Raw genomic sequence first — 24,904 nt, 5'->3', positions numbered from 1 at the left:
GTATTACAAAGTTTTGATATAGGTGTCCTGTCGCATGTTGCTGAGACCGTTTCATGTCATTCAGACCATGCATCCAAAAAGAATAGTGGTAGTTCATGAATGTAGTCGAATCAATTAGCAAGCAATTACCAGTCTCAGCAGCTTTTTGTGTTATTTGGAAATCTGCAAAATATTCCTATAAACAAGGAGCATTCCAAGAATTAATAGTGCTCGGTAGTGGCTCACAACCTACTAAGCACATTGTATGGTCATTAATTCTAGCGTATCATTTTGGTAATGAGAAAATAATGATTAATGTTACTTTCTTATCAAAGAATTCTCTTACTATATCTGAAAGTAATTAATACATCAATTAGTGAGTAATGCATTCGTCACCAAGAAAATAATTGCTAATCAAATGGACGCATTGTCATGAAAGACTGCTGTGACTAACTAAAAGTTATCAAACCACTAGTTGTTTAGTGCTAGTGTGTTAGGGCAACCTCGTCAGTACTGTGTCCTGTGCACGCTTGAGATGTTTTTTCTCTTTACATTTCTTTCAATTATTTCAATTAGAGTTCTGACAGCGTAATCAATAGTTAGACTCAAAATTTCAACGGCATAATTTGTGGTCAGACGACAAGTGCAATTCCAACACAAAGCATTTCAGACCACAAGGAATTTTTTAGCTCAAGTACTATGGCTAAACTATATCTATATGGGTGTTGGGAGGAAGATTTAAGGACAAGATACGAAGTATGAGTTCAACGTAAACTAATATAATAAATCTTACATCAAATCAGGTCATTTATAAGATTTGAGACCCTTTTATGTTTACAAAATGACTTTGGTGGTAGAAGGCAGCTACATTCCATTAAAGCTTTCAATATTCAACACAAGATGATTCTAAGAAAATTACAAAAATGCAAATCATGTATTAGAAGGAAAAGAAAAAGATCAGCCCTTAATTATATATGTTTTCCTCTATTGATAATATAAATTTTGTTTTGCAGAAATTGATCCGTTAATATAAACACAGTTTGAATCTACACTGTTAACATGATCCACTGATAATGTTCATCAATTTCTTATATTAATTATTAATAGAAAAATACAAAAATAACATAAGAAATAATAATTAGTCATGATTATTTGAGAATTATCTTTGTTTTACAACAAGAAACTTCTTGAGATAAAAAGATATAAGATAATTTTTATTTTAAAATATAAAAATAAAGAGATATGAAATTATTTTAAATAAAATCTTCCCTATTTGAACAAAGGTTCAAATTTATGTCTCTTTAACATTATAAATAGAAAGTCTTTACATTATTGAAAATAAATTGTTGCTTCAAAAACACACATCCAAATACACAAATTTATTTTTCTCTATTTATTATTGTTATATATTTTTAATGTAAAATACATCTTAATTTTTCATTACAAGTTTTGAAAACACTTCATTATAATTATCAATATGTACTAACATGAGAAGAGACACCATGAGATGACACCGCTTCAAACTGATTGTTCATCTAAAAATTACTTTCCACGCAATGTTTCCAAGTTTTGTAATGTTATATGTTAAAAAACCCAACACTTTTGACGAATCGGTTTCCCACTAGGATACTGCCCTTTGCCAATCCTATATGGCTTCTTCAGAAGCCTGGTGTCCCTTCTAAATTATGCTTATGAATAGTATTTCACAATTATCTTTAACGGCAATCAAAAGCCTACTTGTTTTAGAGATTAGAAGAAAGATAATTTTTTTTACATAAATAAGAGTTTAATGATAATGCAAGTGTAAAATAGATCTAATCCTAAATCATCATTCACATGACTTTTAAGACTTTTTGGATAAGAGAATTTAAAATTTAAGAATTTCAAATACTTTAATTGATTTTTTTTTTCAAATTTTGTGTTTGGATAAAAAAAATTAAAATTGTGAGGGTGAAAGAAAATAAATGTAAAGAGAAGATAAGATATGGGTGATGTGCGTCCAAAGATAAGAATACTGATGCGGCATGGGGAATCGCAGGAGAACTGGGATACTACGGCGTACATCACCACATCTGACATACGCAAGGCATAGTGTTTCTTGAAGTAGAGGATCATCTGCATGAGGAAAGAGTCGCGAGTTTAAGAACGAAATTTCGGTAACTTTCTGGTGGAAGAGAGAATAAAGGTTATAAAAGAAATACGCAAACATTTTGAAATCGAAAAGAGAATTTTAATTTCTCACATTTTAGAAGGAAATCAAAACTTCACATTTTTAGTTGTTTAAAATTCTGTTTTAAAATTTCAAAAATTTAAATTTTTCAAGAAAAAACATCCAAACAATGAATTTTAGATTAAAGAAATTTAAATTCTCTGATAATTTAATTTATTTTCCTCAACTAAAATTCTCTATCTAAACACACTCTTAAAGTAATTTGGTAAAATTTAATAAACATATTATAAATGATGAATTATGATTGAATGATGATATAAAATAATGTTTCTCGATAAACAATTACCTCATCCTTTAAAAAAAATGAGTTTGTGACTTTTCACACACACAAATAATCCCGTTTACTGATAAAAAAATACAGGAATAAAACCAGACCCAATTTTGATTTTTATTTTACAAGAGAAATATTGAACTTACACCACAAAAATTGAGGTATGGATGAAAAAATAGAAAGAGATAGAGATAGACGGGGTAAGGATGAATTCTTTATATAATTAAAAAAGACTTAAATAAGTTTAAGATTTATGTTAAGTGATCAAATTTTATTCTTAATTTCTTATAAAAATTTGTCGTTAAGTCTCTAATATATTAACATTTTTATTTCAAGTCTTTGTCATTAATTAAGTGATAAAATGTCACTTTATAAATTGATCTTATTCAATATTATCAATGATTATAAAAGGAGGTGCTGGGAATTTTTTTTCTTTCTTTATAATTGTTTAAATGTTTAATTTTTAATAAATAATAATTTTTTAAAAATATTATTTTTACACAATTAAAATTAATTTTTATATTAAATAATAATAATCTTAAGTGTTATTATAATAACAACAAACACATAATTAATTTTACACTAATTATCACTTTCATCATTGGAATAAAATAACAAACACAACTAAAAAATTTACACAATTTTATAGTAATTAACATTATTATAATAACAATATACAAAATTAATTTTATATAATTTTATGCTAATTAATTTAAAAATATATATGTATATAGATGAAAGATTTCAAGAGAAGGACTGGTGCCAAAATAAGAAGGATAAATAGTCACTTTTGTCCCTCAATATGTAATTCGTTGATAAATGTGTATCTCAAATATGAAAATACAAAATTTAATCATGTAAAAAGTACGAAAAATATATCCGGCCATTAACTTCTGCATGTGACCGTTAATAAAATAATCTACCTGACACAGAGAGCCAAATTAACATCTCTAATTGCCATAAGGGCATATTTGTCATAAAATTTTTTTTTGGCTTTTCATCTTTTTACTCCACTGACCAAATACGTTATTGAAAAATGAAAATATAAAATTTGGTCCCTGAAAATATAAAAAGTACAATAAATATATCCAAACCTTACTAATAGATTGTAACTAATTATTATAATTTTAAAAAAATTATAATGATTGCGACCAAATAATCAAATTAATAATTTAATATTTTTTTAACTTAACTCATCTCAAATAACAAACAAAAGTTAATATATATTTAAAATTTTGATTTGATTGTTAACTAATATTCACATCATGGAATTAAGATGAAAGAAAAAAATTTAAATAAGAAAAAATAATAAATAATTATTTTTGTATTTGCTTTATTAACTTTAAATTAATGATAAAAACTAGTAAAATAAATTAAGTTTAAAAGAAAAAAGAATACTTATTTTATAAATTCATAAATAATTTTTTTTTGTACTCCCATTCTTGACGAAAGGTTCAAATAAAAAAAATATTTGTTAGTAAAATATTATAGTTAAATTAGATTCATAAATAATTTTTAGGGAAAATTACAATTGTAAAGTAAAAAACATTCACCTCCTTTAAAATAATCTTTTTTTAAGATTATGATTTTTTAAATGACCAATCAATAAAAAATAATTTTATATAATTTTAAAAAATTAATTAAAAAATCAATAAACTTTTATTATAATTTATAATTTATAATTTGATGTCATTTGTATATACTAAAAGTCATTCATATTTTATTATGAAAAATTTATAAAAAAAATAATTAAATAAATAATATTTGATTAAACAGAAACAATAATTTTCATTTTATAGTAAAAAAGATAAAAAGACAAAAAATCATTGTAAATTTTGTAATTTTGTCCTTATAAATTTTGTAATTTTATCAATAAATTAGAATGAAAAAAAATCAAAAAAATATTATATGATAAATAATAAAAGTTAATAATCAAATATATTTATTATATTTTTTATATTTTTAGAAACTAAATTTTATATTTTTATCTTTCAAAAAAATATTTATCAAATTACACATTCATGAACAAAATTAACTATTTACCCAAACAAAAAATTATTAAATATCATAAATAAAATATGATATATTCAAGAGAAGATAAAATGTAGATACCCGCAACAAATTGATAAGGAAGCAGGGATCTGATGGATTTTGTCCGTGGTACGACGGGAAGCAGCTAAGCACTTGAACGGTTCCAATTTGCCGGGAAAACAGTCGGAAAACAGTCAAAACCGTGTAATGGGAAGTCTTATTTACTATTCTAGTATCTTTTTAGTAAATGTATGTTTCGAATTCTTTCTTTTCGATAAATAAATATTTATAATTGTTTTTTATTTTCTTAAATTTTATATTTTAACAAATATTCATAAACAATCGTAAATTATTTCTGAAAACTCATAAAATTCTTAAATATATGCTTAACGAATACTTTTAAACGAATATGAAGGATTTTCATAAAATATTTGCTCCGGTGATATTGCGAAAACCAAATTTTTGAAAGTATGAAACAAATTTTCATCCAACAAGGTGGGTGACAATAGGTTACTTACTTTTTTTATATATAGAAAGGGAGTGTCGAGACCCTATATTTATGTATTACGAGGAAGAGAAAATTGTGCCACATCCCTCCACAAAAAAAGATTTACATACAGAGGGAGGATCCCTAAACACATGTAAGCCTGAGTTTTTTTAAGAAATTAATAGTCAAAATTTATAAACAAGATTTTATTTAAATAAAATTTTATTGAATAAGTTTTTTTTACCATATTATTAGTATGAAATATCTGATTACTGATTAGCCTCCCTTAAAAAAAACCTGATTAGTCATCTTTATCATTCACTGCTCAATCCAAAAACATATATTTAAGACTGCATTATGACCTGAGACACGACTGCTTGTACTTGATGGTAGACATGGAGTGGCAGCTTCACGTTGAGCTTTGGGGAAAGAAGTGTCACGTACTCACGTGTTGCTGACTAATTGAAATTAATCTAAACCATTAGATCAAAATAAAAGAGGGTACGAAACTGATACTCTTAAATCTTAATCATAAAATAACTAGATACCTTCCCCTTGAAAGTTATAATATATTTTATCATGCATCTATGTCTATAATTATGGTGCATAGTGAGGTAAAGTCGGCTGATTTAATTGCGCAAATTTTAATGATGTGAAGCTAGTAATTAAGTGCGTTCAAACCACTGCCAGTAATAACCAGACCTCTACAGGAATCACTGGACAAAGCTAAGAAACTATTATTTCATTTTTCCTGAAACGCAAAAATATAAACTTCAAACGTTCAAATTCACTCGGGAAAATAACATTGCATTGTTGACAAATAAACATACTACCAACACGAGCTATATAGGGGCACCTAAGAAACAGGACTAACAAACGGTAAAAAGTTTAATAATTTCGGTAAGATTAAAAATGCAATAAACATTAAATACCCGATGCCAGAGGGCTGGAAAGTTGAAGTCTCAAATAACTTACAAGCATCTAAAAGTATTCACTTGGGACCACCTCCAAGTTTGGTCATCATTTTCGCAATTACAGGAGCTACCTTTGGATTTGATTGGTGCTTGGCAAAATTAGCAGGGTTCTTCATAACTGCACACAAAAAAAAATAAAAAAGGAGAAATTGGAATTAATTACCAGCAAATCAACTATTTTCTACATATTTAGTGTAACTGGGTCATCATCAACTTCCTATCGAACTTGACGTTTCCTAATAGATCATTTCAAATGGTCATTTATTCCTGAGCAGGTTAAGCTAGTATGGATATGAAAATACTGTGTGTCTGTGTGAGTGTGTGTGAGAGAGAGAGAGAGCAGTTTCTTATGAATTGTTATGTAGAGTTGTAAACGATAAAAAGTTTCATTCTTTCACATTTTATAAGCTGTACTTCAAAACTGTCCCACTGCCCATTCAATTCCTCACAACCAGTAGCCAGGTCAATCAATTTCATTTGGTCTTTATGCCCAAACAGGATAGGAACTACTAAATGTGTGTGAGACAGACAGAGAGAGAGCGGAGAGCAGGGGATTTATATATTTCTCAGTCTTGTCAACTACTGAGTATTTAAATCTAAAAATAACCATGCAAAGACGAGCACATGACATTGCATGTTCAACTAAGTCAGAAGTTTATAAAAATTCAAGCTTTGCCAACGTCAAATAGGTTCTCAAATAGAGAGAAGTCCAAATTAAGTAGAACAGAAAAAGAATGGAACCAAACATTAGAACTGATAATTACCATCTTGAAGAGCAGCCATAATCTCTGGATCACCAAATGACGCCATCAGTTCAGGGTCCTGAGAAATGTTATCAGGCAACATTTGATATCAAAACGAAAATAAGCTTTGTGCGCATGTTCATTAGGGAGAGAGATTTTTTTTAGAGCAACTCAAAAGCACACAAAAACATCCAAAGGCCAGATTTACTTACACTCAAGATTTTGCTAAAATCAATGTTTCCAGGCATGCCACCAGCCCCTGGGAATCCCCCAGGCATGCCACCAGCCCCTGGGAATCCCCCAGGCATGCCCCCAGCCCCTGGGAAGCCCCCAGGCATGCCCCCGGCCCCTGGGAAGCCCCCTGGCATGCCCCCGGCCCCTGGGAAGCCCCCAGGAAACCCACCAGGCATGCCTCCAGGATTTCTACTGGAAGATGATTGCTCTTGCTTCTTAGCCTTCTCATAGGCAGCCTGGAAAAATACACAGCAAATTAGCAACTAAATAACATGGGTATGACATTTTATGGCATGCTCTATTTTAGCATATCTATATCATAATTGTGAACCTGAGCTTCAGCACGGCGCCGCTGCCTCTCACGCTCCTTTTTTTTATCCTCTCTTTCTTTGTGCAGCCTTTCATATTTCCGACGGTGTTCCTCTATCTTGTGAGCATTTGGTTCCACCTAGGCAATCCAATATTTACAATGAGACACCAAATAATATTTCAAGGTATATTTCCTTTTATGTTTACAGGTAAATCAATTCAAGGAATCCATCACTTATGAGGATAACATCACATACTGTAAAAAAACAACAGATTGCACTGGTTGTATGACCCACTACTAGAGGCTGTTATCAGTGGAAGATAAATGACATGAAGGGACAAGAAAGAAAACCTTTTTTAGTACAGCATTTATTTCCTCGTCATAGTCTAACTTTGAAGCCACATGAAGATCCTTTGCAGCTTCTTCCCATTGACCAAGCATTGCTCGTGCTATGCCACGTGATTTGTATCCTTTAGCAGAATCAGGATTAATCTGGAAAAAGCAATATAAAATAAAAATCCTTGTATACAGGAACAAAGAAATGTTATTGAAACCAGGGTTGTTAAATGACAGCGCTATGGCCGCCATAAGCAATTTGTGAAGGGAAGCCTGCTATGGCAGTGGCATAGGCTGCAATGGCATGTTTATATGGCAGAATTTTGGTCTTCCGCCATTGATAACACTGATTGAAACCCATAATCCCTCAATCCAGTTGTCATATGCACAAGCAGGGGCAGAACCAAAAAAAAGCAGGAGTGCTATACAATACAATTTTAGAAGGGGCAGATTTGACATTTATAGGAGTGACTGCCTAATGAGTTATGTAACACAGGAAATATTTGGTTTACAGATTCCCCCCCACCCCCCAAAAAAAGAAAAAACTAAAGCCCAAATTTTAAAAATGCTTAGATCCTATATATTTCCAAAATCATGCACTTCATAGGGGAAAAAGCTCCCCCAAAATGAGTTTAGTCAAGTGAGAAAGTGTGTATTTACCAATAATTTGATTGAAGTTTATCAGGATCTTAACCCATTAAGTATTTTTGAATGGATATTGCCTTAGTTGCTCACATTTGAGACAAGTTTACTCTAGTGCCTTGTTCTTTCAGAGAATAATGCAACAAAAGCATTAAACACGTACACTTTATTCACAGATCTATTTTAAGACAAGCAAGGATGTAATTCAGTTTGTCAGCCTAAGCAACATAGGGGAGAGAATATAACCTCCAAAGCAGCATTTGCATCACGGATCGCAGCATTGGGTTTCTTCATTTTGATGTAAACACTGGCTGTAAATGATTTATAAAATATTAAGAATTAATCCTTATCTTGGTGATAAAAACAATGTAGAAAGAGAACAACTAAATCAGGTCATACCTCTAGTTCCATACATTATGGCAGAGGTAGGATTGAGTGAAATAGCTTCTGTTAAGTTCTCAATCGCCTCCTCCAACTTACCTGCATTACATAGTCAAATGATCTCCAATTACTGTTGCAGTTTTAAATAATATTGCCAGAAAGAATAGCATAAACACTTGATAGATGATTGAAATTGGAGTATTTTGGGGTGAGTTTAGTGGGAGAGTTTGCAACTTGGGTTGTTCAAAAGATGTAGCATATTTTGTTAATGGAAAAAAAAATTTATCCATTCTAAAGATCATGGACAGAGGTGAGTTTGCAACTTATTATTATTGTCGTTGTGTTTTCATTTCCTCATCCTTGTATGTTTATTATGGATCCTCATCCACAAGTGCTATCAGAGCCTGTGGTTGATTGAGGGAAGATAGTCATATGAGCATGACGGAACAGAGGGTAATATCATCCAACCACACAATCAACACCTGCTTGTTATCTAGGGTGCCACATTCTAAGCTAGGGAGAGTGTTTCCCACACTACAGATCATACTATGAAATTTGAAATGCTGCTCTTTGATTGGAAGAATAATTGCACAATGCGACAATGCACAATACATGTTCTTTGAGTATTTGTGTATACAACCTGTTAAAGAATTACCTAAACACTTTGAGAAGAGGTAGCATTTATTAGCTGGTAAAAGGTCACATACTTAAACTGAGGATGTAAAGCATCAAACTCCATATGTTTAGCATTGATTTCCAAATGATGAATAACAAAAGAAAGAATGCATCTAGCATTAGGGATGGCTCCAGACAACACAAATAATGTCAGTTACATCCTATGAACTAGACAGATATACAAGCTTCCTTATACAGTAAAAACTTTAAAAAAAAAAATCCTTGAATCCTACAGGGTTCCTTCCTGCCTACCTTACCATCTACAAGAGTTCACAACCCGAGCCATCCTAAAAAAAAAAGAAACTAACATACCCCAGTACCCGGTGGCTCCTCGCTATGCGAAGGTATGGGGGGTCATTGTACACAGCCTTATCCTTGCATATGCAAAGAGGCTATTTCTAGATTTGAACCCATGACCAACCAATTACCAAGGCCAACTTTATCGTTGTGCCAATCCAAAAACTGTAGTATATCTTACTGCATTTTTTTCTGTGCATTCTAAGTATCATTGACACAGATAAATAAGGCCACTCCTCTTAATGTTTTCGTATTTCCTTTTTACTTGCACAATGGTTGTGAATCCATCCACATCCCAAACGATTGCCATGTAAAAAATAAATAAATAAATAAATCACATACATCAGCATTATCCGCTTTACAATGAATGTTACCTTCAGAAATAGCATCCATGGCTTTAATTTTGGCCATCTGCGATGCATCACGATTCTCTTCAGTAACCTCGACAGAGGGGTCTCCCATCTGAAACGTGACACTCATTTGCCTTAATTAAAAACCCAAATGCAACATGAACCAACTAAAATTTTTATTTTTTTATTTACAAAAACTAAAATAAAAAAACCTTCTGTGGAGGATCATCATCAGGCTCACAGGTTTCACCCTCAAGCTCAACATCGGATTCAATAATTACATCGTCCTCTTCTTCTTCTTCTTCTTCTACCTTCTCGTGCTCCTCCGTAAGATCCTCTATGTCCTCATCCCTCTCCACGCCCGTCTTCCGTACACAACACAAAGCAACGTATATAAGGATTCACACACAACGCGCGATTTTTTTTTTTTTTTAAAAAAGTAGTGGCAAGTATTTATAGAACATTAGGGTACCGATTCGGAATAAGCAGACTCAGGAAGTTTCGCGCCGAGACTGAAGAAAAGAAGAATCAAAGACAGTAAGTTAATAATAATAAAAGTGTGGTCTTGGAACGCAAATACGAGTGCTGATTAAATTGAATTGAATTTTATTTATTTTACCTTTGAAGATAGTCGCGGAAGAAGGAGAGTGAAGGATCAGCGAGGAGGGAAGGGTTGGACTTGCACTGTTCGATGAAATGCTTCAATTGATTGAGTTTTGATGCGTCCATGTTTGTGTTTATTTGGTGTGGCAGCGCGGCGCAGTGATGTTTTCTTCGGTGGTTTTTATGTTACACGACAGGGTCTCTAGACTTTTCTTGACGGATTGGGCTTCTAGTAGCTTCTATTTGGATATGTGTTAGGAAATATTACTTTAGTTATTAACGCCCACCGTAATCCACTCAACTCAATTCAACTTTCCTTTTCGTATCCTAGGATTGTATTGGATTTGGGACGATTCAAGTGAATAGATTTATATATAAAATAAAAAACGTGAACATCTCAGCAAATTACACTAGTTTTCTTATTCTTTACCAAAAAAAAAAGAAAAAGATTTTACTTTACCAAAAACACTATTTTTCTTATTTTCTTATTTGGTTTTAAATTTATTTATTTATTGACAAAAATATGCTCGTCTCGTTTCAATGTGTAATAAAGGAGTGCATACTACTAGGAGTGAAATCAAAATCATTAAGGCACTATTTAATCAGCAATGAATTTCATTAAGGCACCAGAAGTGCAAATAATTACAAATGCAATGGATGTGTGTCAATCCATTTCAACAGGGTTTTCACAAAAGGAACAAGTATTGGACAAACAACTCCCCTAGATGACAGACGCATTCTTGTTGGGAGACAACCTCTTGCAACTCTCCAAAGTAATAGCTTCATTTTTTGAGGAACATCCAACTGCCATATTGAGTTCCAATCACCATTCTCATGAAAATCAACATTATCAACCATATTTTCCATGATGTGGTAATAGGTTGATTTCATAATGAAGTTGTCATCCTTGCTAAGCTTCCGAATGACCTTATCCTTAGCATTTTGCAAACATAGTGGCATATCATTAGCCTTTGTGCATCCGTGTCATGAAAAATCTCATGAATAAAAACAGAATTCCATTTACCATTCAAGGGATCAATCAAATCATTAGCCTTTAAATTTCGCAACCTCGAAATTAAAAGAGTTTGTATATAGGAGGAATCACCTGCCCTAAGTCATGGATTTGCCCTTACATTGATCAATTTACCATCATTCAACCATCACGTGTGAAGAGAAGATGTTACGCCAAATGTAACTTGGGTTATGTTTCAAATGAGAATCCAAAAAGTCATCCTTTAGAAAATATTTAGTTTTTAAAACTAATGAATATTTAGTTTTTAAAACTAATGAATATTTAGTTTTTAAAACTAATGAAGCAATAGCACCGTGATCAGAAATAAATTTTCATCCTTGCTTCCACGGTATGGCTAATATAAAAGCATAAAAATATTGGAAACTCATACCTTCATATTCTTTCCTCGTAGCCAATCAATTCCAATTGAGCTAGTTTATCCCCTTGTTTGAGTTATTGTTTAATTCTCACAAAAAAAAGTTCAACATTCTCTGAATTTTCTTCTGAAGAGTTTATGGAAGCATAAAAGTGTTCACGCAACGGGAAGGACTTCTCTGAACAACTGACTTGATAAAATCTTTTCTTTTAGGTTTTGGGAGATGTCTTTTAGATCAGTGTTGTATCTTCCTCCAAATTCTATCCCTCAATTAATTAAATATGACTTTCTTCTTTAGACCTATCATAGAAGACATATCAAGATATTTCTCAATTCCAAAACATTTAACGGAAGTGTATGGAGATGAATTTTCCAATGGAGGTACTCTTACTTTGACAAAGTAAATTAAATTATGCAATTTTAGTAATTAAATGACAGATTATATTTTCTTAACCGTTACATGTTATTACAAAAAATAAAAAATTGACCATTTCACATAATCGTTGCATTTCCTTATAACGGTAAAAAATGAATAGTGAATTTCCTTAGTATAAATTAACTCCAAACAATCAATGATGCCTCAACACCCAAAATTTTTAATGAACCTCATCCCGATTTTAGAAGATATTTAAAAAGGAGAGTCATCAAAAGTAAATACATTAACATCTTCAAGCACATTTAATGAAGCATATCTGAAAATATTTTGAATGTAAAAATAATAAAAAAATGAACTCTATTTTAATGATAGATTATTTATGTTTTTTTTATGTATTTTAAAAGTTATTATTATTAATTTTAATTTGTATTATATTTTATGTATTTTAATTTTGAAAGATAAATTTTATTTAGTTAAAAAGTATTATACATTTATTTATTATTAAATAATTGGTATTTAAACATATTAACTTGAAATTAAGATGTATAATAAAATATAAAAAAATTAGATATATTGTGGTATTCATTTGAGAAACTTTAGCGATTTTTTTGGTTGAAGTAAAAAGTTAATTGAGTTGTTTAAACTTTAAAGTAAGAAATACAATAAAAAAAGTGTGAAATATTATTAAAAATATAATGGAGAAACTTTAATAGATTTTTTCATTAGAGATATGACTAATTCAAAGATGCCAATTCGGACCCCGCCCCTACCCCACAACAAAAGTTCCTAATCCGTGTTAATAAATGGTTAGGTGCAAACTTGACCGACAAATACTCCCTCTCTTCTTGATCTCATATACAAGAGAAAAAAAATATGATAGGCTAAAGTTAGTTAATCATATATTTAATTATATTAATTTCAATTAAAAAATATTTTTTAAAATTTATTTTTCATCGAAACTTGATATAAGAATAAAAAATAATTATTGAAACTAGAATCTTAATTAAATAAAGAGTAGTATTTTAGATATAATAACATTAAATACTTCCTTTGTTTCATTTGTATGATATTTAGGCTATAATACATATATTAAAAATATAATTAATTTTTCGAATTTGATAGAAAATATTATTGGACTTCCTAATATACACTTTATCTCTCTAATAACTACTCATTTACTCATACTATACAGTAATAAATGCTCATGGTGCACCCTTTCATCTTCAGCAAGTAAATATTATTGCTTGAAAAATAAAAAGTGGCTTTGAACATAGAGAGAGAAATGTTTTGAGAAAGACTCCGAGAATTGGAAAGAATATTATTAATGCATGAAGTGGTATTGATTAAGGGTAGTTTGGAAAAAGTACTTAATGCAATATTGGTTTTGTAAAATAACATATAATTTAAAACAATTTTTCTCTCTAAAAAGTCATTTAGAGTGAAAAAGAGGAAGTAAGATAAAATTAGTTAAACATAATATGGTTTACATCATTCATCCATCCTATTTTAGAATATGATGCTAAGCAATTTTCAGTTTTTTAAGGGGGTCAGCTACCCCTTGGAGGAACAAAACAACAATTAATAAGATATTAATGGTTGTGGTAGTCCTCTAGGAAGACAAAACAACAATTAGAGAATATAGCAGAAAACATATCAGATATGGAAAACTAGTGAATAGATAAAGAGAAATGTGTATCTATAATTGAGAAATGGTAGAATGACAAGAATACTTCTTTCACATGGGTTTGCTCTTTACTACTGAATTCCACGACTCAATTCAACTGATAGAAATTTTCCAATTAATCCACTGTACAGCATATCTTCCTTTATAAATTATACATGCCACTTAAACTAGTATATAGTATATCTTCTAGACCCTCTATCTTCATTAAGCGGGGCTTTAACATCATTTCAACTCCATTATGCAAGTTTTATGTAAGAGATGAATTTTCATACATTATCTATATAAAAAAATTACATCATTAGATTAATTAAAAATCATTTTAAGGAAAAGTATTCATGGACTCCTAATGTGCCATTAAACATACAGTAAGAGAAAAAAAAGAAAAATATAAATATTATGATATGATATAAAGAGAGAAATACATTAAAAAATGTAGGTATTTAAAAGTATCAATGTTTATATATTATTATCTTATTTTAAATATAACTTTTAAAGTATTTAATACATAATTTAACAATCTTATCATAGATGAAAATCTAAAATCAAATGAGTGTAAAATAATTTATTACTACCGCTTAATTGTTTATGCAGTTTTTAAATTTCTTTCTATTTGAACTGTGAAGAGTTGTTAGATATGGAAATTTTAATAATCATCATTCCTGATGTAGAGTTTTAGCGAGCTACGAGGAAATATAAAGAAAAAAAAATCAAATAAATTAACCAAGAGACACGGGCATATACAAGCAATAAGAATTTATTTCCTTGTCTGTCTTCTAGAGATTTGGAAGGATTGCTTCTAAATAATCATTTCACCCATAAATTTATATACACAAAATAATTTAAAAATAGAGAAATATTTGAATAACACTCACGTACTCCGTATTATGAATAAATTTAAGCAAGTCCTATTCAATACAGACTGCAGAGTAAGCCTATTTTATTTAGTGAGACATGAAATTGATCTAACAATTATCAGTACGATTAGTGAAATAATTTGAATTTTCACTTTACCTGTCCATTTTGCTTAAAAACTAAAATGATACTGAACTAGACAATGAAAAATAAACGACAAGACCATCAATGATGAACTGAGTTTTTAACAAAAAAATCTTGAAAGGTTATTTAAAAAGAAAAAAAAAAGTAATTAGCATAACGTAGAGCGTCCATTGCCCGTCGCTTACACATTACAAATGGTTGCAATTAAATAAAATAGAATCACAATTCACGAATCACTATATATATATAATAACCATAAAATAAAAAACAAAGGAACCATTCAGTAGCAATACTAACTAAAAAACATGGGTTCCTAGCATGCATATGAGGCGTTGTTACTCTGTACAACATCTATTTCCTTATTATATATTGATATTACGCTTATGTTCAAAAGCACACCAAACTAAAGAACCTACGCTTTCATTCTTCCATCAAGCAGAAAGCTTCTGCTGAACATGGATGCTTTCCTTTTCATTCTTACATTCTTGTTGAGCTTCCACAAACTTTCTTCTGCCGCAAGCAGTTCAAAAACATATATTATCCATGTGGAGGGGCCACAGGATAAGACACTAGATCAAACAGAAGATTTAGAGAGTTGGTACCATTCATTCATGCCACCTACTACTATGAGCTCTGAGGAACAGCCTCGAATGATTTATTCGTACCGGAACGTGATGAGTGGTTTTGCTGCAAGACTTACTGAAGAAGAGCTGAGAACAATGGAAAAAAAGAACGGCTTTATCTCTGCTCGTCCCGAAAGGATGCTGCATTGCCTAACCACAAATACCCCACAATTTTTGGGGTTGCAGAAACAAACGGGATTATGGAAGGAATCAAACTTTGGAAAGGGAATAATAATTGGGGTGCTGGATTCTGGAATCACGCCTGGTCATCCTTCATTTAGCGATGCAGGAATGCCGCCGCCACCACCTAAATGGAAAGGGAGATGCGAGATTAATGTGACAGCTTGCAACAACAAACTAATTGGAGTAAGGGCTTTCAACCTTGCAGAGAAGTTGGCTAAAGGAGCAGAGGCAGCAATTGATGAGGATGGACATGGAACTCACACAGCAAGCACAGCTGCTGGTGCTTTTGTTGATCATGCAGAATTACTAGGAAATGCCAAAGGAACAGCAGCTGGGATTGCCCCTTACGCTCACCTGGCAATCTACAGAGTATGCTTTGGAAAAGACTGCCATGAGAGTGACATATTGGCAGCAATGGATGCAGCTGTGGAGGATGGCGTGGATGTAATATCAATATCCCTCGGCTCGCATACGCCGAAATCTATTTTCGATGATAGCACTGCAATAGGTGCATTTGCAGCAATGCAGAAGGGAATCTTTGTAAGTTGTGCAGCAGGAAACTCTGGCCCTTTCCATGGCTCCTTAATTAATGGAGCCCCTTGGGTCCTCACAGTTGGAGCAAGCAATATTGACAGAAGCATTGCAGCAACAGCAAAGCTGGGAAATGGGCAAGAATTTGATGGGGAATCTGTTTTCCAGCCTTCCGATTTCTCTCCAACATTATTACCCTTGGCATATGCTGGAAAGAATGGCAAACAAGAAGCTGCATTTTGTGCTAATGGATCCTTGAATGATAGTGATTTCAGAGGCAAGGTTGTTTTGTGTGAGAGAGGAGGAGGTATAGGAAGAATTCCCAAAGGAGAGGAAGTAAAAAGAGTAGGTGGTGCAGCCATGATTCTCGCGAATGATGAAAGCAATGGCTTCAGTCTCTCAGCTGATGTGCATGTTCTACCTGCAACACATGTAAGCTACGATGCTGGACTTAAGATTAAAGCCTATATAAATTCCACTGCAATACCTATAGCAACCATTTTATTCAAGGGGACTATAATTGGAAACTCCTTAGCTCCTGCTGTTACATCCTTCTCTTCAAGAGGTCCCAACTTGCCAAGTCCTGGTATTTTGAAACCAGACATCATAGGACCAGGCGTGAACATCCTAGCTGCCTGGCCATTCCCTCTGAATAACGATACTGATTCAAAATCCACTTTCAACTTTATGTCTGGCACATCAATGTCATGCCCACATCTTAGTGGCATAGCTGCTTTGCTCAAAAGCTCTCATCCTCATTGGTCACCAGCTGCCATAAAATCTGCCATAATGACTTCTGCAGACATAATCAATTTTGAACGCAAACTCATTGTTGATGAAACACTTCACCCTGCAGATGTTTTTGCCACAGGTTCTGGTCATGTGAATCCATCAAGAGCAAATGACCCTGGGTTAGTTTATGATATTCAACCTGATGATTATATACCTTATCTGTGTGGTCTAGGGTACAGCGATACCCAAGTTGGGATCATTGCACACAAAACAATTAAGTGTTCTGAGACTTCAAGCATTCCCGAAGGAGAGCTTAACTATCCTTCATTTTCTGTTGTGCTTGGTTCCCCGCAGACATTCACAAGGACTGTGACAAATGTGGGTGAGGCCAACTCATCTTATGTTGTCATGGTTATGGCACCAGAAGGGGTTGAAGTGAGGGTCCAGCCAAATAAACTTTACTTTTCAGAAGCAAACCAGAAAGACACGTATTCAGTGACATTCAGCCGTATAAAGTCGGGTAATGAAACTGTGAAATATGTTCAAGGGTTTTTACAATGGGTCTCTGCCAAACACATTGTAAGGAGCCCTATCTCGGTCAACTTTGTATAAGACAACACTGCTAGCAAGCACCGAACAGTACTACAGTAGGACTAGTGCAATGGTCAGATAATTGCCTTGCTAGCTACAACTGGTATTAAGTGGCAAGTGTCAATCATACCACAACATTTTCTTTTCTATTTTCATTCAATCATCGAATAAGGAAAATTTAAACTAGAACTCCTTTAAAATCTTCCATCCAAGTTTGGTCATGAATGTGAAAAATGAAATAGAATAATAAAATCTCTTTATAGGTAGAATTTGTCAGCCAACCAAACAATGAAAGATTATTTTGTTCAAAATATGCAATCAAACAGATGTTAACATGGAAAGGATGATGCAACATTAAAAATGAACAAATTACATGGGTGTTAAATAACCAAGCTTAATAGAAAATGCAGATAGTTGCCAGATATTTCTCTCAACTGAAACTTTTTAAGTAGCCAAATCTACAATACTTACGAACTAATTGATCAATTTGTGTGAATCATCAATTTTAAAGATGCTTATACTCCATGTTAAGTACTTGCTAGTTACTACTTAGACATGGTTTTTTTATAGGAGTTTCCTATCAGTGTCTCAATTTGTATTAAGGATTTCTGAATTAAAAGGCAGTACAAGTAAAGATGAAACCATCCAAATCAGAATAACTACTCTAGACTCCAATTACCAAGATATTCTCTACATGATCCTACACTATTCTCTCCCCTACCATATAGCAGAACCAGTTACCCTTTCTCTGTCCATAACCTTAAGACTTAAGAGGCCTCTCCATTGAATCTGGTTTCCTATCAGTTTTCAAGCACACAGATTGATCAACCCCAAAAAACACTTAATCAAAATGGCCACTATACCAAAGATTATACAGATACAAGAAAAATGATTTATATTTTGTACTATACGCATAAATGCTTTAAAAAAGAACAACCAAAATAAAAAAGATATATTCATAATTAACATTTAACAATGAAAAGAAAAAAGTCAAAATCAATTCCTCTTACCTTGCCACATGTTTTAGTGTTTAAGATGAACACACTGTCTGCCGTCATGGTCATTATTCCATTGAAGTTTTACAAAGTAATGAGGCTGTGTCAAATCAGATACCTTGAAGGCAGCAATATTGATAGCAATTCAGCGGATACCAACACAGGCCACATCACAGAAACAAATAGCAACAACAATAGCGGGCCAAGAAGAGTTATTAAGAAGCCCACTTACTTACAGGAATTCGTTTGAGGCTCCAAAGGCACGAGGGCACTAAATTGGTTGCACAGACTCTTGTTACAGCATTCCACTAGTTTGTTGATTGTGATAATTCTGTTATAACAATTTCGATTCTGTTAGAACATTAGTATAAATATGTAAAAGAAGTGGAATGAATAATCAATCAGAACAATTATCTCAATTAGTTTTCCTTCTTAGTTCCTTAGCAGTAGTATAGCAGTAGAGTAGGGTTGGTAACAGCCTCACCAATCCCAAATCCTAGTCCTTCACCAATTCCCAATGCTAATATTAGCCCTAAACAAGAGGGCAACAAAGGTTTGTGGATGGGGCTAGAAGTTGGTATTGAACTATTGGTATAGCTGCAAGTTTCCTTATTTTAGGGTTAATGTGGAAAAGGACTAAAGAGAAAAAAGAAGATCCACTTTTTGATGATTTGATCAGAGCATGGATGATGAATTCTAAAAGGGCATGGGATTGGAGAACCAACGTTTTACGGTTTTAGCAACTGGGCTTTTGCTCTGGGGTGCCTTCCCGCGTTTTCTCAAACTATTTGGTGCCAAAATGCTAACTTGTAATAAGACAATCGAAGACAGTAAACTGTTTTTTTTAATATATAACAGAATTAAGATTTTTACACTATTATCAATTAATTGAAAAATATTTTAGATATGACTTTAAAATAGTTATTATAACCGCGTATAAACTTACTATTCACATACTTTGTTTGTTTTTTAAATTCAAAAAGATCAAATTAATTTTAAAAATTAGGAAAAAATAATAAAATTTCAAAACTAATACCTATAATAACATGTGCACATGTTAGCTAAACCCCTCACACACATATATGAAAGTTTAAATACTCTTTTTGATCCTTATATTTGTGCTTACTTTTCAATTTGGTATCATAGTTTAAAATATGTCAATTTAGTTCTTATAGTTGTGTTTTTTTTTTCAATTTGGGCTCGTTGTGAAATCATTGTTAACGTCGTTTGTTCGATGATGTGCCTAAATTTCGAGGGGAGAGTTGGATTTGTGATGTTAGAATAGTTGTTATTTAGAGAGGAAAAAAAATCATAAAAGGTGTGTATAGGACAGTTGTTTTTGGTGGTGGTGGTTTGTTACTGTTGAAGGCTGGGGTTGATGAACAATAGAATGAGTAATATGTCAAGGGTAGAAGAGGAAAGTTCAATGAACAGTAATATGTGGTGGTTAATAAAAAGTTGGATAAAAATGCAATTACAGGAACTAAATTGACATGTTTTAAACTATAGATACCAAATTAAAAAATACAATTGAAGGAAATAAAATGATATTTAAATCTATAAAAAAACATATTAAGTGAGAACTTTCTTATTATAAGAAATAGGAATCATAATTTTTTTATGTGAGATCGACGAGAATAAATATTGATTGTTATACATGTATATATGAGATTTGCTAATCAACTTAAACCAACTGACTGTTTTCATCACTAGTAAAAGTTACCAACCTACGCATGGGATGTATCTTTATTTTTTAGAAAAAAATAGTTATAATTTGTTAACTTATCCTTTCTAAAAGAATAAATTATTTCTAAAAAATAAATGAATGTATACACCCACTTATATTTTAGAAATAAGTTAATATGTTACCACATAGGTATATTTTAAAATAATTATAATTTATTAACTTACTCCTAAAAATAAGCAAACGTAGTTTATTAAATTTATATATGAAACTAAAAGATAAATATACATAGCTTTTTCAGTAACTAGTATTTAATTTTAGTATTTTATGAATAATTGTATTGTTGTGAGATATTATTTTTAACTTTCTTAAAATGAGATTTGTTATTGTTATAGATGTCCCCATCACTCATCAATATAAAGTGATTAAAACAACCGAACACTACTATAAACAACATTAAGACCACAAATAACTTTTTTTTAAAGCCAACAAATAACAAACAACTTGAGGAAATTTATGCCATTGCAATTGCATGACTTAAAACCTTACATTTTTGCACAACTCTCAGTTTTAGTGTGCGTAAAAAAAGTTAATCAGATATTAAGGGCTGTGTTAATGCTCTAATAAGACAAAACAACACAGTTATAGAATATGGCTGAAAACATATAACGAGAGATAGGAAACAAGAGAATAAATATAGAGAAATGTGCATCTATCTATTGTTAAGAAATGGACAAATGGTAGAATAAGGACAATGCTCTTTTACCCGGCTTTTCTCTTCTCTGTTGAGTTTAAAGAGGTTCAACTGATAGAATTCTCCCAATTAATTTAACTTTCCCTTTAACTAATATAGTGTCTTCTAGATCCTCTCTAAGTGACTCTTTTTATTTTTCAATCAATTTGAATTTGAAGTCGTTATTGATGTTTGCACTTCTCTAACTCAACAGAGGAGAATTATATATGGTAATAATAACAACAATCATCACTTTGGTATTAAGAGCTCAATACGCTAATTGGCAAGCCGCCTATACTTACTAGCCTAACCAAACATGGTGCAAGTTGAATGAACCTAACGTTTAAAATTAATGATGCCTGCAATGTACTACTCTACGTCTAAACACACCAACTGAATAAAACCATATAAATATTTGCTATATACTCAAAGAATCTTCAAAAACATATGTTGCCTGTCGAGGCTTAGTCTTGTTTTGATCTGTCTTCTCACAAAAAAACAACAATCTTACTGTACACGACAGTGTGTACTTGAACAATAGCGTATAAAAATGTTTATATTATCACTTCATTCTAATTAATTTATTTATATAATTATTTCCACAATTTTAAAATTTCTTTCCACATGAAGAATTGTTAGATTTTGTAAATTGTGATCATCATCACCATTCCTGCGGTACAGCTCTAGAAAAATAAAATAAATTATTAATGTTCTTGTTTTAGAACTTCGGTGAGGAATGTTTAACTGGTACTACATCGCACAGGCCAGTGAAATGAATTTTGAACAAAAAGAAAACCTTGAAAGGTTATTTAGAGGGGGAAAAAAACAGCTATTTACCATAATGTAGAGCTATGCCTCATACACATTACAAATGGTTGCACTTGCACAACACAATTAATAGTCAACCACGCAGAATAAATAGAATCACAGTACAAGACATATATAACCATGCCGGCCAAGCTCATTACAGCATCTAGCTTCCTTATATATATATTGATATTGCGCGTTTTTAAAGCACATTGAACCAAAGAATCTTTGCCTTTCATTCTTCTCCATCCAGCAGAACATGGATTCTTTCTTTTTCATTGCTCTCCATTTCGTGTTGAGCTTCCACATTCATTTTGCTCATGGAAATGAACTACCTTCCGCCGCAAGCAGTTCAAAAACATATATTATCCACGTGGAGGGGCCACAGGGTAAGAATCTTGCTCAATCAGAAGATTTAGAGAGCTGGTATCATTCATTCATGCCACCTACTATTATGAGCTCTGAGGAACAGCCTCGGATGATTTATTCATACCGGAACGTGATGAGTGGTTTTGCTGCAAGACTCACGGAAGAAGAACTGAGAGCTGTGCAAAAGAAGAATGGCTTTATTTATGCGCAACCCGAAAGGATACTGCATCGTCAAACCACGCATACCCCACAATTTCTGGGGTTGCAGCAAGACATGGGATTTTGGAAGGAATCAAACTTCGGAAAGGGAGTGATTGTTGGGGTGGTGGATTCTGGAATCACACCCGGTCATCCTTCCTTCAGTGATGCAGGAATGCCGCCACCACCACCAAAATGGAAAGGGAAATGCGAACTTAATGCGACAGCTTGTAACAACAAACTAATAGGAGCAAGGTCTTTCAACCTCGCTGCAACGGCAATGAAAGGAGCAGATTCACCAATTGATGAGGATGGACATGGGACTCACACAGCAAGCACAGCTGCTGGTGCTTTTGTTGATCATGCAGAATTACTAGGAAATGCCAAAGGAACGGCAGCTGGGATTGCCCCTCACGCTCACCTGGCAATGTACAGAGTATGCTTTGGTGAAGACTGCCCTGAGAGTGACATATTGGCAGCATTGGATGCAGCTGTGGAGGATGGCGTGGATGTAATATCAATATCCCTCGGCCTAAGCGAGCCACCTCCATTTTTCCATGATAGCACTGCAATAGGTGCATTTGCAGCAATGCAGAAGGGAATCTTTGTAAGTTGTGCAGCAGGAAACTCTGGCCCTTTCCATGGCTCCTTAATTAATGGAGCCCCTTGGGTCCTCACAGTTGGAGCAAGCAATATTGACAGAAGCATTGCAGCAACAGCAAAGCTGGGAAATGGGCAAGAATTTGATGGGGAATCTGTTTTCCAGCCTTCCGATTTCTCTCCAACATTATTACCCTTGGCATATGCTGGAAAGAATGGCAAACAAGAAGCTGCATTTTGTGCTAATGGATCCTTGAATGATAGTGATTTCAGAGGCAAGGTTGTTTTGTGTGAGAGAGGAGGAGGTATAGGAAGAATTCCCAAAGGAGAGGAAGTAAAAAGAGTAGGTGGTGCAGCCATGATTCTCGCGAATGATGAAAGCAATGGCTTCAGTCTCTCAGCTGATGTGCATGTTCTACCTGCAACACATGTAAGCTACGATGCTGGACTTAAGATTAAAGCCTATATAAATTCCACTGCAATACCTATAGCAACCATTTTATTCAAGGGGACTATAATTGGAAACTCCTTAGCTCCTGCTGTTACATCCTTCTCTTCAAGAGGTCCCAACTTGCCAAGTCCTGGTATTTTGAAACCAGACATCATAGGACCAGGCGTGAACATCCTAGCTGCCTGGCCATTCCCTCTGAATAACGATACTGATTCAAAATCCACTTTCAACTTTATGTCTGGCACATCAATGTCATGCCCACATCTTAGTGGCATAGCTGCTTTGCTCAAAAGCTCTCATCCTCATTGGTCACCAGCTGCCATAAAATCTGCCATAATGACTTCTGCAGACATAATCAATTTTGAACGCAAACTCATTGTTGATGAAACACTTCACCCTGCAGATGTTTTTGCCACAGGTTCTGGTCATGTGAATCCATCAAGAGCAAATGACCCTGGGTTAGTTTATGATATTCAACCTGATGATTATATACCTTATCTGTGTGGTCTAGGGTACAGCGATACCCAAGTTGGGATCATTGCACACAAAACAATTAAGTGCTCTGAGACTTCAAGCATTCCCGAAGGAGAGCTTAACTATCCTTCATTTTCTGTTGTGCTTGGTTCCCCGCAGACATTCACAAGGACTGTGACAAATGTGGGTGAGGCCAACTCATCTTATGTTGTCATGGTTATGGCACCAGAAGGGGTTGAAGTGAGGATCCAACCAAATAAACTTACCTTTTCAGGAGAAAACCAGAAAGAGATATATTCAGTGTCATTCAGCCGTATAGAATCGGGTAATGAAACTGCAGAATATGCTCAAGGGTTTTTACAATGGGTCTCAGCCAAACACAGTGTAAGGAGCCCTATCTTAGTCAACTTTGTCTAAGGCAATAATGTTAGCAAGCACCAAGCAGTACTACAATGGGACCAGTGTAATGATCAGAGGCACAATTGGTGTTAAGTGGCAAATCTCAACTGTAACACAGCATTTTCTTTTCTATTTTCATTCCATCAATGCAATATGGAAAATTTGAACTAGATCTCCAAAAGAGTTTCAATGTTCCTTTTAAGTCCACTCATGAATGTGAAAAATGAAATAGAAAAATAAAATCTCTTTATAGATTAAAAAAAATATCAACTTGATGGACAAATAGTCTCAGTTATCTTAAAAAGGGGGCGGGTTGAATTAAGATACAAAAATTATTCCCCAATTAACAATGCAACCTTAATATAAATTACTCAAAAGACAATTCAAAATAAACTTCTTTAAAGTAAAAGATAAATAACAATAAATAAAAGAAGTTCAAGGGAAAAGAGAAATGCAAACTTGATTTATACTGGTTCGACCAGTTCCCATGCCTACATCCAATCCTCAAGCAACCCACTTGAAATTTTTCACTCTCTTCGTAAAACTC

The 24,904-nt window shown here is 33.0% G+C and overlaps 3 protein-coding genes and 1 long non-coding RNA gene across 4 annotated transcripts; 2 read left to right on the top strand and 2 right to left on the bottom strand.

Annotated features, from left to right (window-relative positions):
* Positions 1–5,725: 5,725 nt before the first annotated feature.
* Positions 5,726–10,889, bottom strand: LOC100785914 (FAM10 family protein At4g22670). The gene is made up of 11 exons (XM_003549828.5): positions 10,560–10,889; positions 10,413–10,452; positions 10,153–10,305; positions 9,965–10,052; positions 8,637–8,717; positions 8,484–8,548; positions 7,611–7,751; positions 7,281–7,397; positions 6,928–7,185; positions 6,737–6,794; positions 5,726–6,090 (listed from the first exon to the last, which is right to left on the bottom strand). The coding sequence occupies exons 1-11, from the start codon at positions 10,667–10,669 to the stop codon at positions 5,990–5,992; spliced, it is 1,212 nt and encodes a 403-aa protein (XP_003549876.1). The 5' UTR covers positions 10,670–10,889; the 3' UTR covers positions 5,726–5,989.
* A 4,368-nt stretch (positions 10,890–15,257) lies between these two features.
* Positions 15,258–17,916, top strand: LOC100782009 (subtilisin-like protease 4). The gene has a single exon (XM_003550836.5). The coding sequence runs from the start codon at positions 15,443–15,445 to the stop codon at positions 17,666–17,668; it is 2,226 nt and encodes a 741-aa protein (XP_003550884.1). The 5' UTR covers positions 15,258–15,442; the 3' UTR covers positions 17,669–17,916.
* On the bottom strand, positions 17,917–19,402 carry LOC121173832 (uncharacterized). Its single transcript, XR_005889341.1, has 3 exons — positions 19,127–19,402; positions 18,875–18,973; positions 17,917–18,760 (listed from the first exon to the last, which is right to left on the bottom strand). It is a non-coding gene; the product is annotated as an uncharacterized lncRNA (long non-coding RNA).
* A 2,619-nt stretch (positions 19,403–22,021) lies between these two features.
* On the top strand, positions 22,022–24,568 carry LOC100785376 (subtilisin-like protease 4). Its single transcript, XM_003549827.5, has one exon. It carries the CDS (start codon positions 22,126–22,128, stop codon positions 24,373–24,375), a length of 2,250 nt encoding a protein of 749 aa, XP_003549875.1. The 5' UTR covers positions 22,022–22,125; the 3' UTR covers positions 24,376–24,568.
* Positions 24,569–24,904: the final 336 nt, after the last annotated feature.

This window comes from Glycine max, chromosome 17 (assembly GCF_000004515.6).
Source record: "Glycine max cultivar Williams 82 chromosome 17, Glycine_max_v4.0, whole genome shotgun sequence".
In the NCBI taxonomy this organism is placed as follows: Eukaryota; Viridiplantae; Streptophyta; class Magnoliopsida; order Fabales; family Fabaceae; genus Glycine; species Glycine max.
This window is presented reverse-complemented; position numbering and strand designations above follow the sequence as displayed.